Source organism: Boleophthalmus pectinirostris, unplaced genomic scaffold, assembly GCF_026225935.1.
Source record: "Boleophthalmus pectinirostris isolate CB_2022bp ecotype Guang Dong unplaced genomic scaffold, ASM2622593v1 HiC_scaffold_20, whole genome shotgun sequence".
NCBI classification, from domain to species: Eukaryota; Metazoa; Chordata; class Actinopteri; order Gobiiformes; family Gobiidae; genus Boleophthalmus; species Boleophthalmus pectinirostris.
Window position 1 is genome coordinate 16,102,445 of NW_026571153.1, and position 22,151 is coordinate 16,124,595.

General features: G+C 37.8%; 3 protein-coding genes across 4 annotated transcripts in view; 1 reads left to right on the top strand and 2 right to left on the bottom strand.

Moving 5' to 3' along the window:
• The first annotated feature begins 99 nt into the window (after positions 1–99).
• Positions 100–1,428, top strand: ostc (oligosaccharyltransferase complex subunit). Its single transcript, XM_020923850.2, has 4 exons — positions 100–344; positions 656–749; positions 831–1,028; positions 1,113–1,428. The coding sequence occupies exons 1-4, from the start codon at positions 206–208 to the stop codon at positions 1,129–1,131; spliced, it is 450 nt and encodes a 149-aa protein (XP_020779509.1). The 5' UTR covers positions 100–205; the 3' UTR covers positions 1,132–1,428.
• Positions 1,429–1,595: 167 nt separating this feature from the next.
• On the bottom strand, positions 1,596–12,039 carry etnppl (ethanolamine-phosphate phospho-lyase). 2 transcript variants are annotated; one of them, XM_020923849.2, is made up of 13 exons: positions 11,903–12,039; positions 11,540–11,658; positions 9,068–9,227; positions 6,789–6,863; positions 5,957–6,050; positions 5,424–5,540; positions 4,262–4,344; positions 3,969–4,194; positions 2,999–3,153; positions 2,589–2,678; positions 2,235–2,365; positions 2,037–2,101; positions 1,596–1,951 (listed from the first exon to the last, which is right to left on the bottom strand). In XM_020923849.2, the coding sequence occupies exons 1-13, from the start codon at positions 11,959–11,961 to the stop codon at positions 1,871–1,873; spliced, it is 1,455 nt and encodes a 484-aa protein (XP_020779508.2). In that variant the 5' UTR covers positions 11,962–12,039; the 3' UTR covers positions 1,596–1,870. The 2 variants fall into 2 exon arrangements, with proteins under 2 accessions (XP_020779508.2, XP_055012436.1); XM_055156461.1 differs by lacking the exons at positions 11,540–11,658; positions 11,903–12,039 and adding an exon at positions 10,644–11,100.
• Positions 12,040–15,952: 3,913 nt separating this feature from the next.
• Positions 15,953–22,151, bottom strand: part of LOC110159357 (collagen alpha-1(XXV) chain) — a 235,444-nt gene continuing 229,245 nt past the window's right edge. The window contains exons 32-38 of the mRNA XM_055156054.1: positions 21,763–21,816; positions 21,638–21,691; positions 21,488–21,514; positions 21,290–21,343; positions 19,488–19,565; positions 18,544–18,582; positions 15,953–16,198 (exon numbers count right to left, since the gene is read on the bottom strand). Coding sequence (XP_055012029.1) covers positions 16,172–16,198; positions 18,544–18,582; positions 19,488–19,565; positions 21,290–21,343; positions 21,488–21,514; positions 21,638–21,691; positions 21,763–21,816 — 333 coding nt within the window. The 3' untranslated portion in view covers positions 15,953–16,171. The remainder of the gene's footprint in view (positions 16,199–18,543; positions 18,583–19,487; positions 19,566–21,289; positions 21,344–21,487; positions 21,515–21,637; positions 21,692–21,762; positions 21,817–22,151) is intronic.

The following is a 22,151-nucleotide window of genomic DNA, read 5'->3' on the forward strand; positions in this document are numbered from 1 at the left end:
ATAGATCCATGCTACGAAACAGTCAAGCTGCGTCACCTAGTGTCTCCGCTCTGGTCCTGAGGATAATTTTGAAACGCACTGACGTCAGACGTACAGTGGCGCTTTTGCTTCCGGGACACGTAATCACAGCTGCAGCGGCGAAGACTTCTCCATCAGCTGCAAGATCCGCGGCGTGCACCGGGAATCGCAAATATTCCCACAAACCATGGAGACTTTGTACAGCATACCGTTCACCGTGCTGGAATGCCCAAATATAAAGCTGAAGAAACCCTCTTGGCTGCATATGCCGTCTGCTATGACCGTCTATGCCGTGGTCATTGTGTCATATTTTCTCATCACTGGAGGTAAATGATATGCTAACAATTTCAATAAAGGGATCTAACGTAAAGTGTAGAGTTGTCCAGTGTTATTGAGAAGTGTCCTTAACATGTAGCTTGATTTTGGTCCGAGATGTTCTTCCTGTCTCTTTTTCTTTGCATGTAAATTGTAACTATAAGGCTAATAGGCTAAAGTTAGCACCATAGCAATTCGTCATGTCTTTCCGTGTTTCCTTACAATGAACAGTGGTTTAAACTTAAAGTGTTACATTATTGATTTGTTATTATGTTTTTAAGTTTAAATCGTGCTGTTATTTATTAATTTATTGTCTTTTTAGGAATTATTTATGATGTTATTGTTGAGCCCCCCAGTGTGGGATCAATGACTGATGAACATGGACATCAAAGGCCAGTAGCCTTTCTGGCCTACAGGTAGAACAAAAACACAATTAAACTGTGCAGTTCTGTTAAATATACACTAACAATTTTTATTTCTCTCCACCTGTTTCTCAGAGTAAATGGACAGTACATTATGGAGGGATTGGCCTCCAGCTTCCTCTTTACAATGGGAGGACTGGGCTTTATAATCCTGGATAGATCCAATGCTCCTAACATTCCCAAACTCAACCGCTTCTTGTTACTGTTTATTGGTTTCGTGAGTGTGCTCCTCAGTTTCTTCATGGCCAGAGTGTTCATGCGCATGAAGCTGCCGTAAGTTATTTTCTTCATTTGGTTCATTCTACATTATTAAATTTGTCTTTCAGTAAGAATGTATGTGATTTAATTATTTTTCAGAGGATACCTGATGGGATAGAGTAGCACCGTACCACCTAAAGAAGACAACAATATGAACTGATAACACTGCACTCTCTAGATTTGGACATAAGGCACTGATATTGTGAACTGGACTTTTGTAAAAGTGCATAATGATTATACACTATACAAGACTTTTCAAATGTGGGGCTCTTTGAACAGTGTTGGAGCTCAGCTAAATTACCTTTATTTAGGCCCTGTTTATAGGTCCTTTTGAAATGCAGTCTACACATAATTTGTATTGCAGTATCTGAATTTGTCAATTTTTGTATGAAGTGAATTAAATCTGGTTTTCACAGTTTGTGCCTGATACTTTTTAGATAGAACTTAAGTATAGTAACGGTTGTAATTTAGCTTTGAGAGCTGAGTCACAAACAGTGAGCACTGGTTCCAGTAGATGGCGTTCTAGCCTTTCACACACTAAAGACTAGTCTGATTAAACATGCAACGAGACATGCCTCACAGAAAACATATATCATATGGTTTATTACATCACCTCACTTCATTTTAATCAAAACATTTTGACAGTGTGTAGCTCAAAAGCACTTTCTGCACATTCTGCATTTTAATGCCAATTATCATATATTAAGAGTATTAAAATATGTACATTTTATAAATAAGCAGCACCCTTTAAGAGTATTAGGATAAAATTAACACATTCATAATTTCCTGAAACTATATGTGAAAACAAGCTCATTTAGGCTGTTCGCATAATATTCTCCATGATATAAAAGGTAGATTTATGTCTTGATCCTTTTGGTTTGAAGAGGAGCTTCTCTGCTGTAGATTATCTCATGGTTCTGGTGGTTTTCTTCATATATCTTCAATACAATAAGAGACATGAGACAAAATCTTGTTCAATTCAGACTGAAATTGAAGGATCTTGTAATCAATATTTAAACAAACCTTTCTTTTAGTCCCTTCATTATTGATATCCAGTTTGCTTGTCATGCCTAATGCTTCTTCTATTTCTGAAAAGCAAGGTGACATGATTAGGAGGTGTTCCAGGCAGTCTAGGGTATCATTAGAAGCGTTCATAATTAACAACCAGACAGAAAGGGTCCAGTGCCACAGAAATAAATGATGTAGCGATTGGCCGAATACCTGTGAGAATGTGGTCAATCTTTTCAACCACAAAGTCCACGTCTTCTTTGGTGAAGCACAGAGGAGGCTTGAACTTGAGCACATTTCGATGAGGTCCGTCTGCACTCAGGAGAATGTGTTGCTCCTTTAGCCTGTAGAAAGAGAACAGCATTTTTGCCCACAAAATTAATCAGCATTAATCACCTTTCAAGAAGACATTTTTAGTAACTCATTTGCTATAACAATCAGGTATTCACCATTGCACATTTGTCAAGCCTACTTGTGCAAGTTTAGAGACCAGAAACACTCAAATTCACAGAAATTTAGATTCTTACTTTTAGATTTTTTTTTTGTTTGCTTTTCAAAAAGAAATACCTGTAAATGACTTCTTGTGCCTCTGCTGTGGCAGGGGTGAGTTTGTACTGGTCTCGTACGAGCTCAACACCAACAAAAAGGCCACAACCCCTGCAGGAACAAAGTATAATTTTTATAGCTGGCATCCTGAGTGTGTGTCTAATAGGGCTGCACAATACAGCTCTATTCAATCAATAAAAAAATGTAAAAGAAACAGGATGCCCCCTGCAAATAACAAAATATATATTTTTATTGAAAAAGCTTGTTGTACCTGTAATTAGGACCCCTACAAACGTATTCTGAAATTAATAAGATTCTCGGATTAATTATGTTTGCTGGAAAAATCACATTTAGAGTTTTTTTTCCAAAATCAAGCATCGTATATATTGAGTGTACAGCTCACTCTCTGTGTAACTGTCCATGCTGTGTACCTGATATCTCCTATCAGTGGGTGTTTCTTCTTGTGTTTCTCCAGTACACTGCACAGGTATCCCCCCACACGCAGTGCATTGCCTTGGAGATCCTCTTTCTCAATCACGTCGAGCACAGCCAGGCCGATGGCACATGACACGGGGTTACCTCCAAACTGGGAAATTCAAAACCCATGAACTGTCAGACTATGCTATGGTCAGTCAGACATCCACCACACACACATGATACACTGGAGGCTGACTCATCATGAGGATTTTGTTTGAGTTCATTGTGAGTTATGCAATGCAATTTAAATGAAATATTAACATACACCAATCAGGCTTAGCATTTTGACCACCAGCAAGGTTTGTGGTCTCTGTGATGGCTAAATGACTGGGTTAGTGCAAAACTGCAGCTCTGATGGGATGTTCCAAGTCTAGAGTGGCTACGTACTATCAAGTCTAAGGAAATAATGTACACTGTGAAAAATATTACATTTATATTATATTTGTATCAAAAGTATAAAATATTAATTTCAAAATAGTGTGCACAGAGTCAATTTCTATGGATCATTAAATAAATTTCCCATTCATTTTTTCAGTAGAATTTTCAAATTTTAGTATTAATATTAATGTAAGAGTTTAAAGGTACAACGGAGGTTAATCAGCAATGTGTTAACTAATGTCTATAACACATGAACTTGGCAGTTTGTAAAATGTCATAAAAAATATTATAAATAAATCTATAGGTCTTGTGATCATTAGTTAACACATAGGTAATTAGCTCCCTGCAAATCTTTTCTAGACAAGAGGGAAAAGTGAATGGGAAATTTACTACCGGAACTTCAAAATGTGCCGTGACTGTTGAGCTCCACAGGAGGTTTACAGAGCAGCACCAAACACTACTGAAACTGAAAATGATAATGTTATATGATATATCTTCTTGGTTAAGGTAGATAAAACAAATATGATACAAGTTAGTCATGCTTACTGTGTTAAAATATTCCATTCCAGATTTCATGAAGGCCTCGGCCACTTCTTTTGTTGTGACCACACAGGACAGAGGGTGCCCGTTTCCTATTGGTTTGCCCATAGTCACAATATCAGGCACAAAATCATCCCCTTGAAGCTGAAAGGCCCAGAAGTTGCTACCAACTCTACCGAATCCCACCTGGACCTCATCAGCAATAAACACACCTCCAGCTTTACGTACATGCCTGTAGAAAAAAGTAAAAAGTAGAACTATATTTCTTGTGAAATCAGTAAAAATGCAAAGTTACTTACTCTGCAACCTTTTGGAAATAGCCCACAGGGGGGATCACCTGCCCACCACAGCTCTGCAATGACTCAGCAATAAAAGCAGCAATCTGGAGGAGGTAAGTTACATAGATTCAGTTTATGAAATGCCTCCAAAACCAACAAAACAAGTTCTCCTGACCTCTAAACTTAATTTCTTTCCTTTTCATGATAATATTAACCCGGGCAAAGGCGACTTTTCGCACAATAATCAAACTCATAAGGGAAAATGGTGGTATGGTACTGCATGTGTAGTTTAAGGGTTGTCCGATTTGTCATCTCTATTTGTATTTTGAGACATAACCAATAAAAAAATACAATAAAGCAACCTCAACAACATTCAGCCTACACAATGTTCTGCACAACAAAGCGTTTTACTATAATGTTTGTAATGTGTGTTCTGGCTGACTACATAGGCCGGTTAAGGGAGTGACATGTAATGAAAAGATGCGTTCAAATACAATGACTAAATAAGTACTTGTCTTAGCCCAGCCACAGAACAGGATCTTCTTGTAACCTGCACCTTGTGTAAGTCCTGACTTGGCATCAATACATAATACATCACATGCTTGAATAAATGAACCATAAAGGTTCTATATTGCACAAAATCTACTTTTGTGAGCTTTAAGCCGTGTTAGAATAACGTTGTTACCTCAAAAACAGGCCTGGAGTCGTGTTTTGTTTCATTCACACATGAGTAATTCTTTATTATTACCCTGTCTACATCTTCAAAGCTCAAAATGCTCTGTTCCACCTTGTGATGTCATGAAGCGGTAATTTTCAAGTTAATAGCTACTTTTTACATTTATTTCACTGGCAATTCTAAGGCTGAAACCATCCAAATTATTCTAGTGAAGTTATATGGGGTTTAAAAACACAGTCAGGCACTTCCTGTATTACCACATGTAATCACAAGGTGGAACAGAGTGATTTCTGTTTGAGAGAACTCATCGTAAAAATGCAAAATTATGCGATGGAAAAAAGAAAAAAAAAACATAACTCCAAGTATGTTTGTGACGAGGAAACATTCCATTATAACATAGATCAGAAAACAGCGTAATATGGGCCCTTTAAGTGTCATCAGGTCATGTGTGAAATGTGTAGCAGAGACAACAGGGTCATACAGTATAAGCAAACAGTTATATCGTACCCTTCCTCCTTTTTTTTCAACTTTGTGGATTATATCTTGTACTTCATTGGCATACGCTGTGGCTGGGTCATGGTGGTCTCTTCTGTATTTCCCTCTGTACACATCTGGACTGGGAGCCTGTTCAGGAAATTATAAAAAAAAAGTATTGATTGGGGTCACGGGACAAAATAAGTTTATTCAGCAGGAGGTTCACACAAACTGTTTGTGTCTATGGTTTGGACCCAAACAAGCAGTGCTGATTACCTGTTTGTGTAACTTCACAGAATGATTTCATCTGTCTGTACCTGTTGACCCAGTTACAGACAGATGCCACAGAGTTCAAAGGAGATAAATAAAGTAGAACAATAATAAGAAGCACGTCTGCAATGAATCAGGTCGGTGCACATTTCTTGGAGTAGACCAAAACACACCCAGAGCACCAAAAACAACCGTGGGACATTTGGGCCACAGGCTTTTGCTCCACAGATCTGGAGCTACCTGCCACAACACGCTGAGTTAGGGCAGTTTAATAGTGTACACAGGGAGGCACTCACCACATGCACAGATGGGTTCATCTTGAAATCAGGCATCTGGTGAAACTTGTATGGACTGATGTCAATAAGTGACGAAACGTGACCATGGTATGCACTGCAAACACACAAAACACATAAACAACTGTGGACTGGGTCAAAATACAAGGGGTTTTGGAGGAAGACAACAATACTTCACAAAGACATGATATATTATTTTTGTATTTTTAAATTATGGAATTTAGTACGGTAATGTATTTCTTGCTGACAAACAATCTCATAATAATGCACTCACACTTTAATACTACTAATACTAATTACACGTTTTTGTTTTCAGAGATGCAAATAAGTATTCAAAAAGCCAATGCAGGAAAATTACTAACCATCAAAACTAAATGCATGATTAAAAGTAGGGATGCACTTGGTATTGGGTTACAGACAATCCAGAAATGTACTCAGGTATCAATTCCAGGACTTCAACTGACCCAGAACAACATTTAGATTTGAATGTTTAATGTTTATTCCACAGTTACTTCATATACTTACTTTTGTATTTATATGGGTATCTGGACTGAAATTGTTTGATTAATGGATCTGTAAGTACCTGCAATTTACTTGTTTAACTGTAAATTGTTGTTGTATTTATGTATAATTTTATGTATTCATGATTTTTGCTTGTGTGATGTTTTTATGTGATTTTTTTAAAGATGAGGCTGCATCAGAATTGCTCCTTGGGAATCAAATAAGGAAATCTAATGTAAACAAAAAAGAAATCTGCTGAATCTGAAGTACTGAGGTTACATACAAAACGTACCACGGGCCTGGACTTAAAACAGTGTATTTTGTGTGGACTCACTTTTCGAGAGTGATGACGTCCTTGTGGCCGGTGTACTGCCGGGCGAGACGCAGGGCCAGGTCATTGGCTTCAGAGCTTAAAGTTCAAAGGGCAAGGGTTACTTTGAGTTACTCAGTGACCACAAAATACACACCAGCTCTATTTGACTTCTCCCTACGAGGACTCATCAGGTGACATATATTAGTGTTATTATAAACATATTAATCACAAGCGAGTAAGGAGTGGAGGAAACTTTGTACTTTTCATTTAAAAATATAAAGTAGATATAAATGAAATGTAAAGTTATATATGCACTTACTAACACTCAAAGGTACTAATAACTAATATAGCTTCATCTAAGATGTTACTATTGTTTTATATGTATGTACTGGTTTTTCTATTACTAAATACATCTACAATTGCTTTTAAAACTTCTTTTTTAGAATTACTATGCATTATTACTACTTCAGCATCTACTACTGCCTTTGTCACTCATCATACAGGCTTGTGATAAAATTACTATTACCAGTATAACTATATACGTGCAAGAAATCAATAAAAGCATCTAATCTACTTGTTAACAACACTGCTTTATGTCAGTATCTTGGTATTGACATTGTTTTTCATTAATGAAAGATGACTAATGAATATTAAGATGACTAGTGTAAAGGATGTGCATTATCTTGCTTCTTATCTCCCTAAAGCACTAAAACCATAACTCACTCACTTATGTTTCCGTAATACAGTTTCAAGTTTGAACCTTTGCTGACTCTGCTGTTTACCAAGAACTGGATAAGAAACGCGGGGAGGACACATCTTGGTTTCATAATTACTGGAAAACACATGTTGTTATTACGGACAGTACACTGACCAGCGAATTCCAGCTGACACTGAACTGACACTGAAGTCTTGGTTTGTCAATAAGTAACCTTACTCACTTAAAATGGCTTAAGGACTAACTTGAAACTAAAATGTAATTATATGAATTGCATATGAGATATTGATGAAGACTATAATTGAATTTTCAGTGTGTTTTATAGATGAATATGACAATGCCATGTGGAGAAGACCAACTAGGAACAGGAGGTGGAAATGAACCAGACAACAGGTACTCATTATGTTCAAATTGTTCAAATACAAACAAAAAGTATAACTAAATTTGTAATATTTGGTCTTCATTATTCAAAGAACCATTGTAATGATTACAGACTCAGTATTTTAAAGGTGCACTTGTAACTAGGGCTGGGTGTCATTAAGAAGTTGCCGATACGATACATATCTCGATACATAGGCCACGATACGATACATATCTCGATACAGTGACCTTTCGATTCGATACGATATATTTCAAATCGATTCGATATGGTTCAATTAAAAATAAAGGCTAAATCATGGCTGTGATACTTAAAGTCTTTGTTAAACCACTTCATGTGCAAATTTTATATGAAACATAAACATTTTAATCATCAAAACAGTGAAAATGTCAAATGTGTCGCATAAACGAGTTTCCTTCCTCTAAACAAGCAACAAAATAATTTAGTAAAATATACCAAAAAATACTCTTCGCGATATATCAATACAGCAGCCCATGATATCGATACAGTATCGTCACATTAAGCGATACAATATATCGATATTTCAATATTTTTGCACACCCCTACTGTAACCTTTCTGTTGGGGGTTCCAACACTTGCATGTCCATGTAAATGTAATTGTTTTGCATGAAATGTTTCACAGTACGGCATTAGTGTGCTCACCTCTCCACAGATCTGACTTGTAACTTGACCAGGTGACTTGTTTCTATGAATATAACACATTGAATGCCATACTGTGAAACATTTCAGCCAAGGCTAATATATCTCCAGGAGACAGGCAAGCGACAGACCCTCCTCCAGTCATCCTACTTTTCTGGCATAACAAAATTGTCATGTAACCTCTCAATCAAGTTTCAGAAGAGTTTTGGAATGTTGAATGCATAACTATACTGAGCACAGGCGGCATGTCATTTCTTGTTTTCTTCTACCACTAGCACTGGTGGCAAAATCAACTGAGTGAAGGTGTGTTCAGACTGCTTCACGCAATCACATCAGCACTGGAATTAATTAGAGACCAAAGCCAGAACTAAACCTGGACTAGACCGGTAATATAATAGGACTAGAACACACCCAAAGCATGCTGATATTTGAACTGACACAAAATGTATCAGATAAAACACATAACAATCATAACTCAAAACATTTAGAGCATTCAGTGTGTCATCACATAGAAAGATTATAAGTTATTGACATTTTTCTTCTTACCCAGAGTTGACAAAGTAGCAGACGGATAACTTCTCCGGCAGCGTTGACTGTAGTTTCTGAGCAAAAAGCACAATGTTGTCATGGAGAAAGCGTGAGTTTGTGTTGAGAACCTCCATCTGATGTGCCCCCGCCTTCACCACATCAGGGTGACAATGCCCCACTGAAGGAACAGGAAAGAAAATGTTTTAATTAGGTAAACGTGTACAGTAAACAGGGTTATTCAAGGTCAAATAAACAGGAAGCATGCTGTAATAAATCGCACTGGCAAAGAAAAGTATTGCAGTGAATAGCAGTGGTAGAAGTAGGGCAGTAGTGTTGGTAGTTGTAGGCTATGTATTGTGTAGGGTTTCAGTTCAAGAAATGTTATTGTGATTGTAATAAGATGACGCATTTATAAAGGAGGATTTTGTTCTGAATGCACTTAGTAAACAACTCCAGGAATGTCAACATTGGACATAGGACTGAAATGTGAACTGAGACAAACTTTACTGATGCGCAAAGGAAATTATTTGGACACAGTAGCTTGCACTTCACAACAAAATATAATAATAAAGAGCAAAAATATAAATTGTAATAGCTCCTGGAAACTTCCTAATTCAAGAATCCCAGGACATGAATGTTTGTAGAGGTTTAAACTACAGGTTCTATAGGCTAAATAGACAGGATATGCCTAATAAAATGCACCAACTAACCAACTGTACCTGTTGTGATTTAGATTTTATTACAGTATTGTGCAGCAAAAGTTGGATAGGTTAAATTGTAAAAGAAATACTGAAAAAGAATACAGACCATTTGAACTGATGCAAAGGTCAATTCAAAACGGAAGCATGCCATAACAAATTATATTGGTAGTGCAATAAACAATAGTAGTGGCACCTGCAGCAAGTATAGGTGTCAGGTATGCAGTACTTTCTTCCAGTAATATCGTACTACTAAAAACCTACAGTTTAGTGAAGCAAAGTTTTGGAGTTAAAGGTTGTATAGAGGATTTTCCAAGGAACGAGAAATCCAGCGACTGTTTGTCCTTTTTCAAATGTTGCGCATGCGTGAAACCACCCCCCCTCCTCCCCCACAGCTCCCTACGTAGAAACGCCTCCTCCTTACGCCAGAAACAGGTTTGTTTCTAGAAAACAAGTACTCATAGCTGCACATGACTTGTAAACAACTAACTACAGTGTTGGTTAGGCAAGATGAAGAAGTGAGGAGCGGGGGGAGGGGGTGCGTGGACATTTCGTGTGCGGAAAAGAAGTGAGGAGCAGGGGGAAGAGCGGAACGGGGAGCGAGGAGAGGAGAGAGGACAGGGGAGCGGTGCGCGGAGATTCCGTGCGCAGAGAAGAAGTGAGGAGCAGGGAGAAGAGCGAAACGGGCAGCGGGGAGAGGAGCAGGACGGGGTGCAGAGAGGAGTGTGCGGAGATTCAGTGCGAATGAAGCTACTACTACAACACGCAGCAGCAAGCGGACTCTTTCTTTGCCTTGAAAATTACGTTTTCAGACATAGGATATCACATTCGTGTCTTGAAAAACGTTTGTCTAGCTCTTGGAAATAAAGTACGTTTTCATAATAAGCAGAAGTTACCTGTCCAGAAGTAATTTGGTGATCAATGCGTCAGTCTTTAGACCCTTCGTCTGCTTCACTCGCGCCATCGCTGGAATGAATCTACAAGAATCACCTTAGTTTGGCTTCGCTGCTTTTCCCCTTGTCTTCTCCTTTCAGCAACCTCAAAAACGGACTTTCTTTTGCGGCTAACTGCTCCTGGATTCTTGTCGCCATCGCAACAAACTTTGTGCTAACTGCGAGGAAGATATAGGTCAAAAAAGCCGCTAAGAACTGTTGCGTTGGTGGAGTAAACAGCGTCTGTGTGTCTGTGGACTGCGTGACAGGCGTACGTAAACCACGTAATGGCAGTGCGCAGGCAAGTCAGTTACGCTAGAAACGTAGGGAGTTTGATTGACAGCCTATCAGCTAACAGATAACGAGGCAGTGTCGTTATCTATTGGCAAATGTTTAGCCCCACCACGTCCAGAGTTGATGAATTTTTATTCTCTTTTTTTTTGGTCATCATAATTACAAGGCTACTGCATCTCTATAATGCTATCATTGACAATTTGAAACAAAAAAAATCCTCCATACAACCTTTAAAGACAAAAAAATTAATATTGTATAGATGTTTTTTGGCGTTTAAGACAATAAAATGAATATTGTATAGATGTTTTTTGGAGTTAAATGCAATAAAATAACTACTGTATAGTTTTTTGGATTTAAAGACCATAAAATGAATATTGTACAGATGTTTTTAGGAGTTAAAGACAATAAAATGAATATTGTATAGATGTTTTAGGAATTAAAGACCATAAAATGAATATTGTGTAGATGTTTTTTGGAGTTAAAGACCATAAAGTGAATATTGTATGAATGTTTTTGGAGTTAAATACAATACAATGAATATTGTGTATCGTGTTTACTTATATTACCATGAGCTACATTGTTGATGCAGTCCAAGTAGCGTCGTCCCGTCTCGTCGTACATATATTGCCCCTTTGCTCGCACTATCTTGATGGGGTCATGGCTGAAGAAGATCTTGCACGAGGGTCTGCAGAAAAAGCACCCATTACGCATTTTACGCACAGGCTCGATACAGTCTGGTTAGCGATACATGCAAAGTTCATCTGCTGGTTAACTACAATTGTGTTGGTAAAGAAAACAAAGATGCATGCCTAATTATTTACCCTAGGAGGTCCTTTATTATTGCCCTCACTATTAATGTGAATGTGGAAATATGTCTCATGTAAATACAGTCTTAAGTAGAAATAGAAGTTAAAATGCCCACATCTTACCCAATGTGCTTTTTCCTCAAGTCTATCGTCTTACTCTTCTCAATTTTCTCCCCAGACATCTTGAAAACGTCCAGTGGGCTACGTACAGGACGCTCTCTCTCCTTCCTTCCTTCGAGGAGCACTGAATCTCGAAGTTCCACGAGAGCGACAAACAGGCACCGGCTCCGTCTGACGCGCTCACGCCTCACTCTGATATGACAGGAGCCCAAGGGCTGAGGAGCGGGCGGTTTGCCAATGCTGCCACCTCCAGGCGTAACGAGAGAAGGGACACAAGTAGGTTATGAAGGTGCAGAGGTGGAGTAGGAGGGTGGAGAAGCAAAGAAACGCAAGCTGCGAGAGAGTGCGGTTATTTTAAAGTTAAATTATACAAATACAGTAGTAGTGGCAGTAGTAGCTTAGCAGTGATCAAAGAAATTACTTAAAAGTGCACTATGTAACTTTTTGGTTGGGGGGGTCTGTCATCTTCTCGTTTATATGAATATGTCATCGCCCTATATCGAATATTCCACAATATAACATTAAACGTGTCTACCTTACATCAGATTTACTTCAAAAACAGGCATTCTGACTGTAAGCGGGGGTGACTCTCCACAGATCTGACCTGTAACTTGACCTAGTTTGGTTTCCAAGATGATAGAAAGGTTTTATGTCATACTGTGAAACATTTCAGACAAAGCAAAAAGCAGAAGGGCGGACCTTCCAGCTACACAGTGCACTTTTAAGCTGAAGTACAAAAGTAGGCTACCTGGAGTAACAACTAGGCTACTTATGTAAAACTATTACTCAAGTAAAAGTAACTGTGGGAGTAACTGTAATGTCCAATTTATAATCTGAAGCTAATGTAGGATAACTGTGAGAACAAATCATTCAACTCTGCATTAAAGGATAAACCAGATCATATCAAAGTATCTAAAGGAGCAGTGAAAAAATTCAAATGTTCAAATCATTTTAACATGATCAACATAAATATTTTGTCACTTAAGAGGAAGAAGTAACAACTTTTACTTAAGTAGCCTAAAGACTGCGTTGCAACCCTTAAGTGGGTCACAAGAGATTTTTTTGGGTTGCCTTGTTACGATCTGAAATATACAGTTCTGCCTATACGCCTGATATTCCTGTTGTGCTTTCCTCACTCTGGACTGGAAAGCGCTACAAAAATGCAGCCAGACCCACCTATCTCAGTACAAATGTTGAAATGTTAAGATTTCTAAATTTTTGTAATTATTTTATTGACTATTTTGTTCCAATATTGCTGGTTCAGTTAAATATTGAAAAGAAAAAGAAATGAGCTACATTTAATGTCCAAATATGCAACTTATAGATCCCTTTTATTGCTGCTTCAGTTACTGTTTTTTATAGTTTAAAACTTGAGTAATACTAATTGTTCAGAGAGACACGATCACTATCAATATCCTCATTAATGTTCAATAAAGGTCAAATCCGCCTTTATTTTGTGATTTATGAATAATGTCTATTGACTTTGGCTGCAAAGGTTTGTGACTTTTAAAATGTGGGTTCCCAGAAAAAAAGTTTGGGGAACACTGGCATAAGAGATATTGTAAAATACAGCAGCAGGAGTAGAAGTATGATGTTAGAAAACTACTACAAGGTTACTCAGGTAGGCCAAGTGTACTTGAGTAAATTTAACAATACTAATCACCTCTGATAAGGCCTGTTTTAAATCAAGGGGAATAAAAGTAAAACAATAGAAAAGATCAAGTTAAATTACTTCACCAAGTAACATGCGTGAAACTGATGAATGTTATGAGATTCACTCTATTAAGAATAAATGAACAAACAATTTAAACTGAAACACCACAAAAGACAGTTACATGTATTTGAAAGTCTGCATTTATTTGGCTCCAACAGTACAGAAGTCACTTGAAAATATGATAAACATTTGTGTCAAAGAAACTTCAAAAGGGGGCAAGAAATTAAGAAATATTTAAAACTGTAATTTTTACTCAGCAATGAAATAAAAATGTTATCCACAAGTTCACTAAACATTGTTTGATTATATAACTGTTTTGTTTCAACTGTAAAATAAGTGGTGGGTTTATCAGAATACCAATAATTCCACAATGACTTAAAATCAAAACGTGCAGCTCCTTCTCAACACTCACTAATACTGATGGAAATAAACGTGTAAAATATTTTGGCACTTCAGCATTTTGCAAAATATTTCAGCCAATATCTCACCAAACATTAAAAACTCAAATAAAAAAAGATACAAAAGCGAATAAAAATAGCTGCACTCACTAAAGATACAGCACCACGTGAGAACAATAGAAAAAAAAAATGGAAATCAAAAACAAATATTAAAAAAAAAGTACAACAAAAATTTAAGTTGTGATACTCTTGATTGTGTAAGTGGAAGGTAAGTTGAGAACTGCGATGTCGTTAAACTAAGAAAAGTAGTGGTATAATGAGTAGCATAAGGAGCTAAACAAATCACATATGACATTGTGATATTTAAGCTGCATTTGGTGCTACACACATGAACCAAAGTTTAAATTGCACTTTTGTCAAATGAGCACACATTTTAACAATACATTAATAATAATCCACTATACATATATCAAACTACATTCAATGCAAAGATGGGAGAGATGTGTGAAGACGTGAAAAGGCTGTAGTCGACCCGAGTCTACATACACCCAGACCTTTATGTTTCTATAGATACCGTTGTTACATAATTTTACCCCATGATAAGGTCTATACACAGAAGTAAATGCACAAAAATAACTAAGTAACTGTTTCACACACCATTTCCAGCTTAAAACATCTGAGAAAAAAAAAAAAAAAAATCGCCTTTAAAAATAACTGGAAGGAATGCTGTTCAAAACCAAAACAATGCCTTCATTTAAGAAATCATACAAAAATAAATAAGTTTAAAATATGAAAGACAATACACAAAAATATATGCACAGAAATTGTTACAAATCAAGCAACCATTGACAATAAAGAAACTTGTATGCAGTCGTTTCCACGGGTAGTCCCACTTTTCCAATTATATAATGCTGATTCTCCTGACACAGAACTCTTCTATTTACTCACCTGTGGTCACTGCTACATGACAAGAAACACTGGTTGCTTGCTCTAACTCAAAAACTAATACTGATTGTACTGAAACTTGCAAAACGTGTTAAGAAGAAGCTTGCCTTTTCACAAAACACTCATGATCGCTGATACTTTGAAAGGGAATGTGACATAACTGGCCACAAGTTTGACTCTAGTTTATACTTGGCTTGCTAATGTTTGTGTTGGGGAAATATAGTTTTTACGTAGAGGAATTCACTTTAAAATAAGGCTGCATCATATGTTCAGTTGCTATGATAATGTAATTATTATATAACATAGAATATTTTTGCCATAATCTCCAATGAGACAGTTGGACTTTTGCAAACTGTCAAATAACAACAATCCAAATAAATCAAAATGAACAGCGCTTTTGTTGTCGCAATTTTGAACATGCGGGTTTTTTTGCGCACATTTCTAATATCGCAGCCCTATTTTAAAAGCAAAGTCTATTTAATCATGTATAAAATGTCCTATGTATTATTTTTACATGCAGAAAAACAGACATCACTGTACAAGAAGAAACATCTCATACACAAATCCAGCATCCACAAGAAGCACGTTTAACACGTAACAGCACTGGATCATATGAGCACTTTATGATTGTTCAAATCATGACAATGTTTTCCCAAGTAAAGCTATGGCCTACATACTGATTCAACATCATAAACTGTGAGAAAACAGTGCTCTGTGTGTCATTTTTACCAGCTAAAATGTCAGAAAAATCATAAGAAATGTACATTGTTTATACAGGAATGAATACAAGCTTGAGGCACAAAGGCTATTTTACACAAATTATAAAATGCTTAAGAATCAGAGCAAGAAAAAAAAAAAAACATGACAAGAGAAAGTGATTGCATTATGTTCAGCTCAGTAGAACTTGAAGTCAGCTGGTCTCCCTGAAGACCACTCATGTCTCCAACACTCTGCATTCCCACGCTCGGAGGGGTCTTGAACGCATCTTCAAAAAAAGAAAAAAAAAAAACCTAATGCGTTTTCCAATCCGTGCTGGATCAGAGCCGGCCAAGTCCTCCTCAAGTTCGGAGACAGTCTTCCCAATCGTTGGAAAGAGTCCAAACCAAGAATGTGATGGTGAGTTTGACGGTGAAGTATAAAAACCTGCTTGTTTCACTCGGGCAGGTCTCACCACAATAAAGCAACAGTAGCCATCTTTACTTTATCTTGGTGTTTTCAGGCAACCAACCACGGGGTGACTCCCTTTGGATAAAAGAAAAGAACATGTCCAGTTTTGTAGCAGGAGTTTTTAAGGATGGATTGTTAACGTTTGTGCCATTGTTACAGAGCAGAAGCCAACCACACAGTGATGTATGTACAGACATATAAATATAGACTCACTACTAATCCATGCTTTTGGGGTGCAAGGTTCTGCTTGTCACAGTCAGTTTTTCTTTTATTTTTTTTAAGTCTTTTAGAAAATGGCAGATGTTGCAGTGACAAGACAACACTAAACACCTAGCGCTTGGGTGTTAGCAAGCTAGTCCAAGCCAGATCCCCCTTCCAGGCAAGTCTCCATCTTTAGGACCCTTTGTGAGAACGCTGGGCTGTGGTCCTCCAGTCCAGACCATGCAAAGACTGAAGAGACAAGTTCTGGCACCAGCCGGGGATCTGAGCTTCGACAAAATGATGTGAGTTCGGACACACTTTTGTTTTTACGTTTTTCCACGCAGCACGGCAATGTTAAGTAGAAGAAGCAGCTTGAGGACGATTATCTCTTTTTGTACACATAAACTTCTTTTCTCGTAGATATTTTTCCATTAAAAAACTATAAATACCATAAAAGAAGCATTATTTACAAACTCCATGCGATTCGGGTTAGAGTGATCACTGCAAAAAACACACACAAAAAAACATATGAACTTGAATTAATTTGTGAGTTATTATTTACACACTGCACACTGTCACACAATGTTATACTTGCTGTCAAAAATTATAATGAAACCCCATGCACACAAAATCCACACACAAAATAGCTTCAAGGGTTTAGGGAGGGTACACACGCCCCTACTAGTTTAAAAATGTATTACAATCACAACTGAACCTGGGTAGGGGTCAGTCCAGCTCAGTTCACCCAGTGAGTTAAACCCTAGTTTGTTAAATTTTGATGAAACTTGGTATATATGCAAATCATTAAAGAAAGAAGAGCAAGAAATTCAAATTTCAATTTGTTGGAGCATCGGTTTCCAAGATATTGCAATTAAATTTTTTCACTTTTTTGCGTGGTTGTCGAATTTCAAATTGCATTTACTCAGCAACTACTGGTCCGATATAAAAAAACAACAAGATATCTCTGGAAAGGGGAAATTGTAAGGATTTTTTGCATTTGAGTACTTTTGAGATGAATTACCTTTTGACCTATATTTTGACCTTGAAATTGACAATAAGGTAGCCAGGCTGGGACACCTAGTGCCTCTGCTCAATTCATTTCTCTCCAGTGACTAGGTCAGGAATCGGAATACACTAGACAGTTCGCAAAATCCCCGGAAGTGTGAGTCTGGGCACCAGCCAATCAGTGAATAGCCATAGATTCTGTGTTGGCAACGATTCCTGAGATCGAGGATTTAAAGCCGGAACAAAGAGAACGTTTAGTGAATTTTATCAAGGGGAAAGACGTTATTGCCCTTCTTCCTACGGGATTTGGGAAAAGCTTAATATACCAGTTAGCCCCGTTAGCGGTGCATTACACACGTAATGACCAAATAGCAGCGATTGGTTAAATGATACAAAGTACCAGCCTACCGTTGAGCAAACAAATTTACAAATTTACCTATACGTTGACTTACCCCCATCTTACGACATGTATATTCAGTGTATACAGCTGGCAATCAAAGGAACATTACAGTACCATCGTTTTGTCCCTGTCTCCCTGACACAGATGCATTTCTACACACTCAGTGAACAGATTTGGATTCCTTATGATTTCCCCTTTCCAGAGATACCTTGATTTTGATAACGAACCAGTAGTTGCTGAGTAAATACAATTTGAAATTCGGCAGCCATGCAAAAAAGTGAAAAAATGAAATTGCGATATCTCACAAACCGTTACTTCGATCATGCTAAAATTTCGATTTTGGCTTTCCTGGCTATGACTTACCCATACACTAATTTTCTTTGCAATTGGAGAATGTGAGGGTTCAAACTGCAATTTTTTTGGGTGAATTGAGGTGAAATGACCCGTAGCCAGTGTCTTAACCTGCAGATAATATATTCAAGATTTCTCATTCTCAGTATATGGACTGGTTATGCCTCATATGAAAGCTCAGAATCTCCAGAATTTCCTCACTAGCACTGGTTAGGTGCAGGTGCTGAGGTTCAGGTAGTAAGGATTCAGATCCAGGCGTCCTTTTAGTTTTGAACCAGCTGGTTTTAGATGTAGGATGTGGCAACCCAAATGAGACTCTTAATTGATTAATATTTGTACTTTGTATCTGTATATGTTTTTTTTTTTACATACCCTCCCTTTAATAGGATATCTGTGTATGTAAGTTATTACTAAACTACACAAACCAAGCAAATATTCATACCGTTCAACTATTTAGTCTCACCTTTTGCCAGCATCCAGGCATTGGTAATCCATCTGGGCCCTGTTTATGACAGAACAAAAAAGCAAAACAATTAGGACTGAACATTGAAAATACAGATCAACAGTGTAGCAACATTTATGCAGAGTGAATTTAAAGTAGCAGTTCTATTGTATTCACTAATTACAAAATAATTCTGAACTGGGAACAAAATACACACATTTCACAGTATTTATTTGTTTTTATTTGTACATATGCTGTAGATGTAATACATCCACTATAAAATAAAGAGCTTATCTATTTTACTTCATGCACTTCTCACTGCAAATTATACCACATGCAAAGCAATATGTAAACATACTATTATAATTATAGTGCCCAAACAGGTCCACTGAGAGAAAATAAACATACTGATGTAATATCTGGGCACTATAACACATGAAGACAGAGTATGTAGTGGTTGGAAGTAAAAGTAAAAATGTAACAGAAATCAGTGGGATACTTACCCAAAACACTACATTATTGTTTTTGTTTACATTATGAGATTTCTTACATTCCCCTGGTGGTCTGGCCCAATTGGTACATACATAGGAGGAAAGTTAACAGGAGGGTACTGCAGTGACTGTGGGATTGTGTTAGCGATAAGTCAAAGGGTTGTGAAGGAAGTAGATTAGACATTACAATTAAAATAGGTAAATTAATTCATTGTATAGAGTACAGATTAATGGAGAAATTAGAATTAACTTATTTTGAAGTTTATCTGAAGCACTTAGTAGAGGCAGCGCTATCAGGTACTTGACTACTATCAGGTGCTTTTAGTAACACAGTGGACAGTATGGTGTTAACATGCTTGCCATGCTTTTGTGATGTTTATCATTTACTGTTGCACGTCCATGGTGATTTGAAATGGGACACATGCATATAGTAGATGGGTGCAAAAAGGATCAGGAAAAACAGAAATACTGTACCAATTGGCACGGGGCATCCAGCCCGTCCAGACCTGGCTGCCCTGGTTCCCCCTTCTCACCCTTAAATCCCCGGAAACCCTGTTTGCAAAGATGACCTAGGAGTGTTACTGAGAGAGAGGTGGACCACCCTTAGCCTGTGTCCAGTCATTGGGACAGACACAGAGAGGTGAGAGGAGGAGCCGCCCTGCAGCTGCTGTTGCCATTCAAACCCAATTACATGGTAGCAAAAATAATACCATGTTTTTATGCCTTGATTGCAGTATTTGAACTAAAAAGAGCATTTTCATTCCAGGTTGCAAAGGCTTCTAGTGATTTTGTCCCCATAAAGACTGGCACAGCTTCACCACAGAGCGCTCATCCTGGTTAGAGAAAGGACCCAGCTACAGGAGGTGGTTTCCAGCTCGGACATACCAATGGGCAGGGTGCATCTAATCCTGGGGCACCCTGTTCTCCTTTCTCGCCCTTAGGCCCTTTTTTGCCCTTCTTTCCCTTCTCCCCCTGTGAATACAACGCATTGATCAGATTTACAAGAATGACTGTCAAAGGTAATGGGCTGCACTGCTATTAGAGAGGGAGAGATTAAAAAGGGAGAAGCTATAAGGCCAAAGTGGTCAATGTTAGGTAGGAGGGGTGCCACAGAGGACTGGGCGTACTCTAGCAGGGAGAGGACAGTCAAGGGGTCAAAGGGCAAAAGGATGAGAAAGAGTAGCAAGGAAAAAACCTCCACAAGCAGAGTTACATCATTAACACCCAACTGTATCCAGACTGTTGAGTTAGAGAAGATTTCACAACACACTGTTATAACATAAAGCATACTGTGTTGCTATTGCTTGCCAAACATATATTCACAGCATCCAATTACAAAATCAATTATGTTTTCAGTTATCATTTCAAACATGTTATAACAGGATGTGGTTTAAAAATTGCAGTAATATTGCATGCAGACTAGTTCCAACTCAATCTGACAACTATCTACATAATGAAATCATGTTAATTCTTATGTGTGTGGTCATTTGTGGTTAACCTATGCACAAACTAGCCACCATAATGTTAATAAATGTGTCTAAATTGTGTTGCAGTTGATCATTAGAGCAAAACCTACACAACTACACAAGTATTATTGGTTACAAAGACAAAGAAGTTCAGTCTACTCGTTGCACAAGGGAAAGTTCTAAACAAAAGCTGGAATTAAGACGTGAAATGTTAATGTGCATGCATGAAACAAAGAAAAAAACAGGTATGAGCCTGTTGTCAATGGACATGTTTGATTTCGAAGTATTTTGGATGTTTTACAATGAAATTTGAAATGAGGTGAAAATGTGGAAACAAAACTGATGTGTGAATTTTGTGAAGTATACAAATTCTTCTGGTTACACTACCCTCTAAAAATGTCAACAGTACTGTGCAAAATTAATACTTATGAAATTATCTGAGTAAAACAAAACTGTACATGTGAAAAATAATATTCTGGCCTCTAATCTTAGTCCAAGATTTTCCAATTCAGCCACAAGATTCATCTACGCAAGTCCATTTTTAGTGAGTAAAGTGGTGTCTTCAGTCCCAACATTCCTGGATTGAAACCCAACCCAAATAAACTATTTTTGCAAATATGTTGAGAACAAACAAACAAAAAAAAAAAAAAAAAAAATCGACTGTCTTGTTACATTCTTTCAGACTCTGCTAAATGTTTGCACAGTACTGTATGACTCTGTTGAACCTAATAGGAGGAGGTCTCCACGGCGACTGTCCATTGACATCAGTCCTCCGTAAGGCTTAAACACATTACAGAGATCTACATCTACCTTCTCTCCTCTTTCCCCCACGTCGCCTTTTTCTCCCCTTAATCCTGGAACCCCCTGTAAAAGTACAACTCACTTTATTACTGTCACTCTGAAATCAGCTCAGAAAAAAGGCACTGCTGTCCTAAAGCTCTACAGCACCAGCAGCACATGTAATGGTGATGTACAGTGAAGCTTATGGGCCGTTTAGCAAAGACTTACATCCTGGCCTGGCTGTCCGGCTGCCCCCTGTGAACCAAAGAAACAGTGTTGTAGAATACATCTTCACTAGAATGGTTTTAATGTAATGAAGCAGTGCTCTGTTGTACTATCCGGAATGGACTGTAAATCTGATTGCATAGTTCAACTCACAGGGAGTCCGTAAGGTCCCCTTGGTCCAGGCTCACCAGGGATACCTCGTTCACCCTATAACATAGATATAGATTACCATTTACATTTTAAGACTCATTATGACTTAAAAGAAAAGGGTATCTTACTCTGTCGCCCTTTGGCCCAGCTGGCCCGGCTGGACCCACCGGTCCATCCATACCCTGTAACAGTGACTCCATGAATAAAGAGCTTAAAGAAGCGTGTGTTATCAGATGATATGCGCCTGTGAGACGTCCACATGTGTCACACGTGTTTGCTATGGTGATGTTTAGCAGTACACAGAGCTGCTAGTGCACGTGCAGCGCTCACAGCTCACACAGTTAATGTATGAGTGTTTGTTAATGCTGAGTTAATAACACACAACACACAAGAGCTGTCCAATGCCTACCATAAAATGTACAGAGTATTTCTGCCCAGTGTGGCTCAGTGACTGAATATACATGTGTGTGTGTGACTTGAATATACATGTAGCTGATGTACAATTCATAATCAAGTG

What these genes read in the sequence shown, in the direction of transcription:
- ostc (XM_020923850.2), top strand. Translation starts at nt 206, where the DNA reads ATGGAGACTTTGTACAGCATACCGTTCACCGTGCTGGAATGCCCAAAT. An exon ending in ATATTTTCTCATCACTGGAG is followed by an intron (nt 345 to 655) that starts GTAAATGATATG and finishes TTGTCTTTTTAG; the next exon opens with GAATTATTTATGATGTTATT. An exon ending in GTAGCCTTTCTGGCCTACAG is followed by an intron (nt 750 to 830) that starts GTAGAACAAAAA and finishes CCTGTTTCTCAG; the next exon opens with AGTAAATGGACAGTACATTA.
- etnppl (XM_020923849.2), bottom strand. Translation starts at nt 11,961, where the DNA reads ATGTCTGGGGAGAAAATTGAGAAGAGTAAGACGATAGACTTGAGGAAA. An exon ending in CATCAACAATGTAGCTCATG is followed by an intron (nt 9,228 to 11,539) that starts GTAATATAAGTA and finishes CTGTTCCTTCAG; the next exon opens with TGGGGCATTGTCACCCTGAT. An exon ending in TGAACCCATCTGTGCATGTG is followed by an intron (nt 5,541 to 5,956) that starts GTGAGTGCCTCC and finishes TTTCCTGAACAG; the next exon opens with GCTCCCAGTCCAGATGTGTA.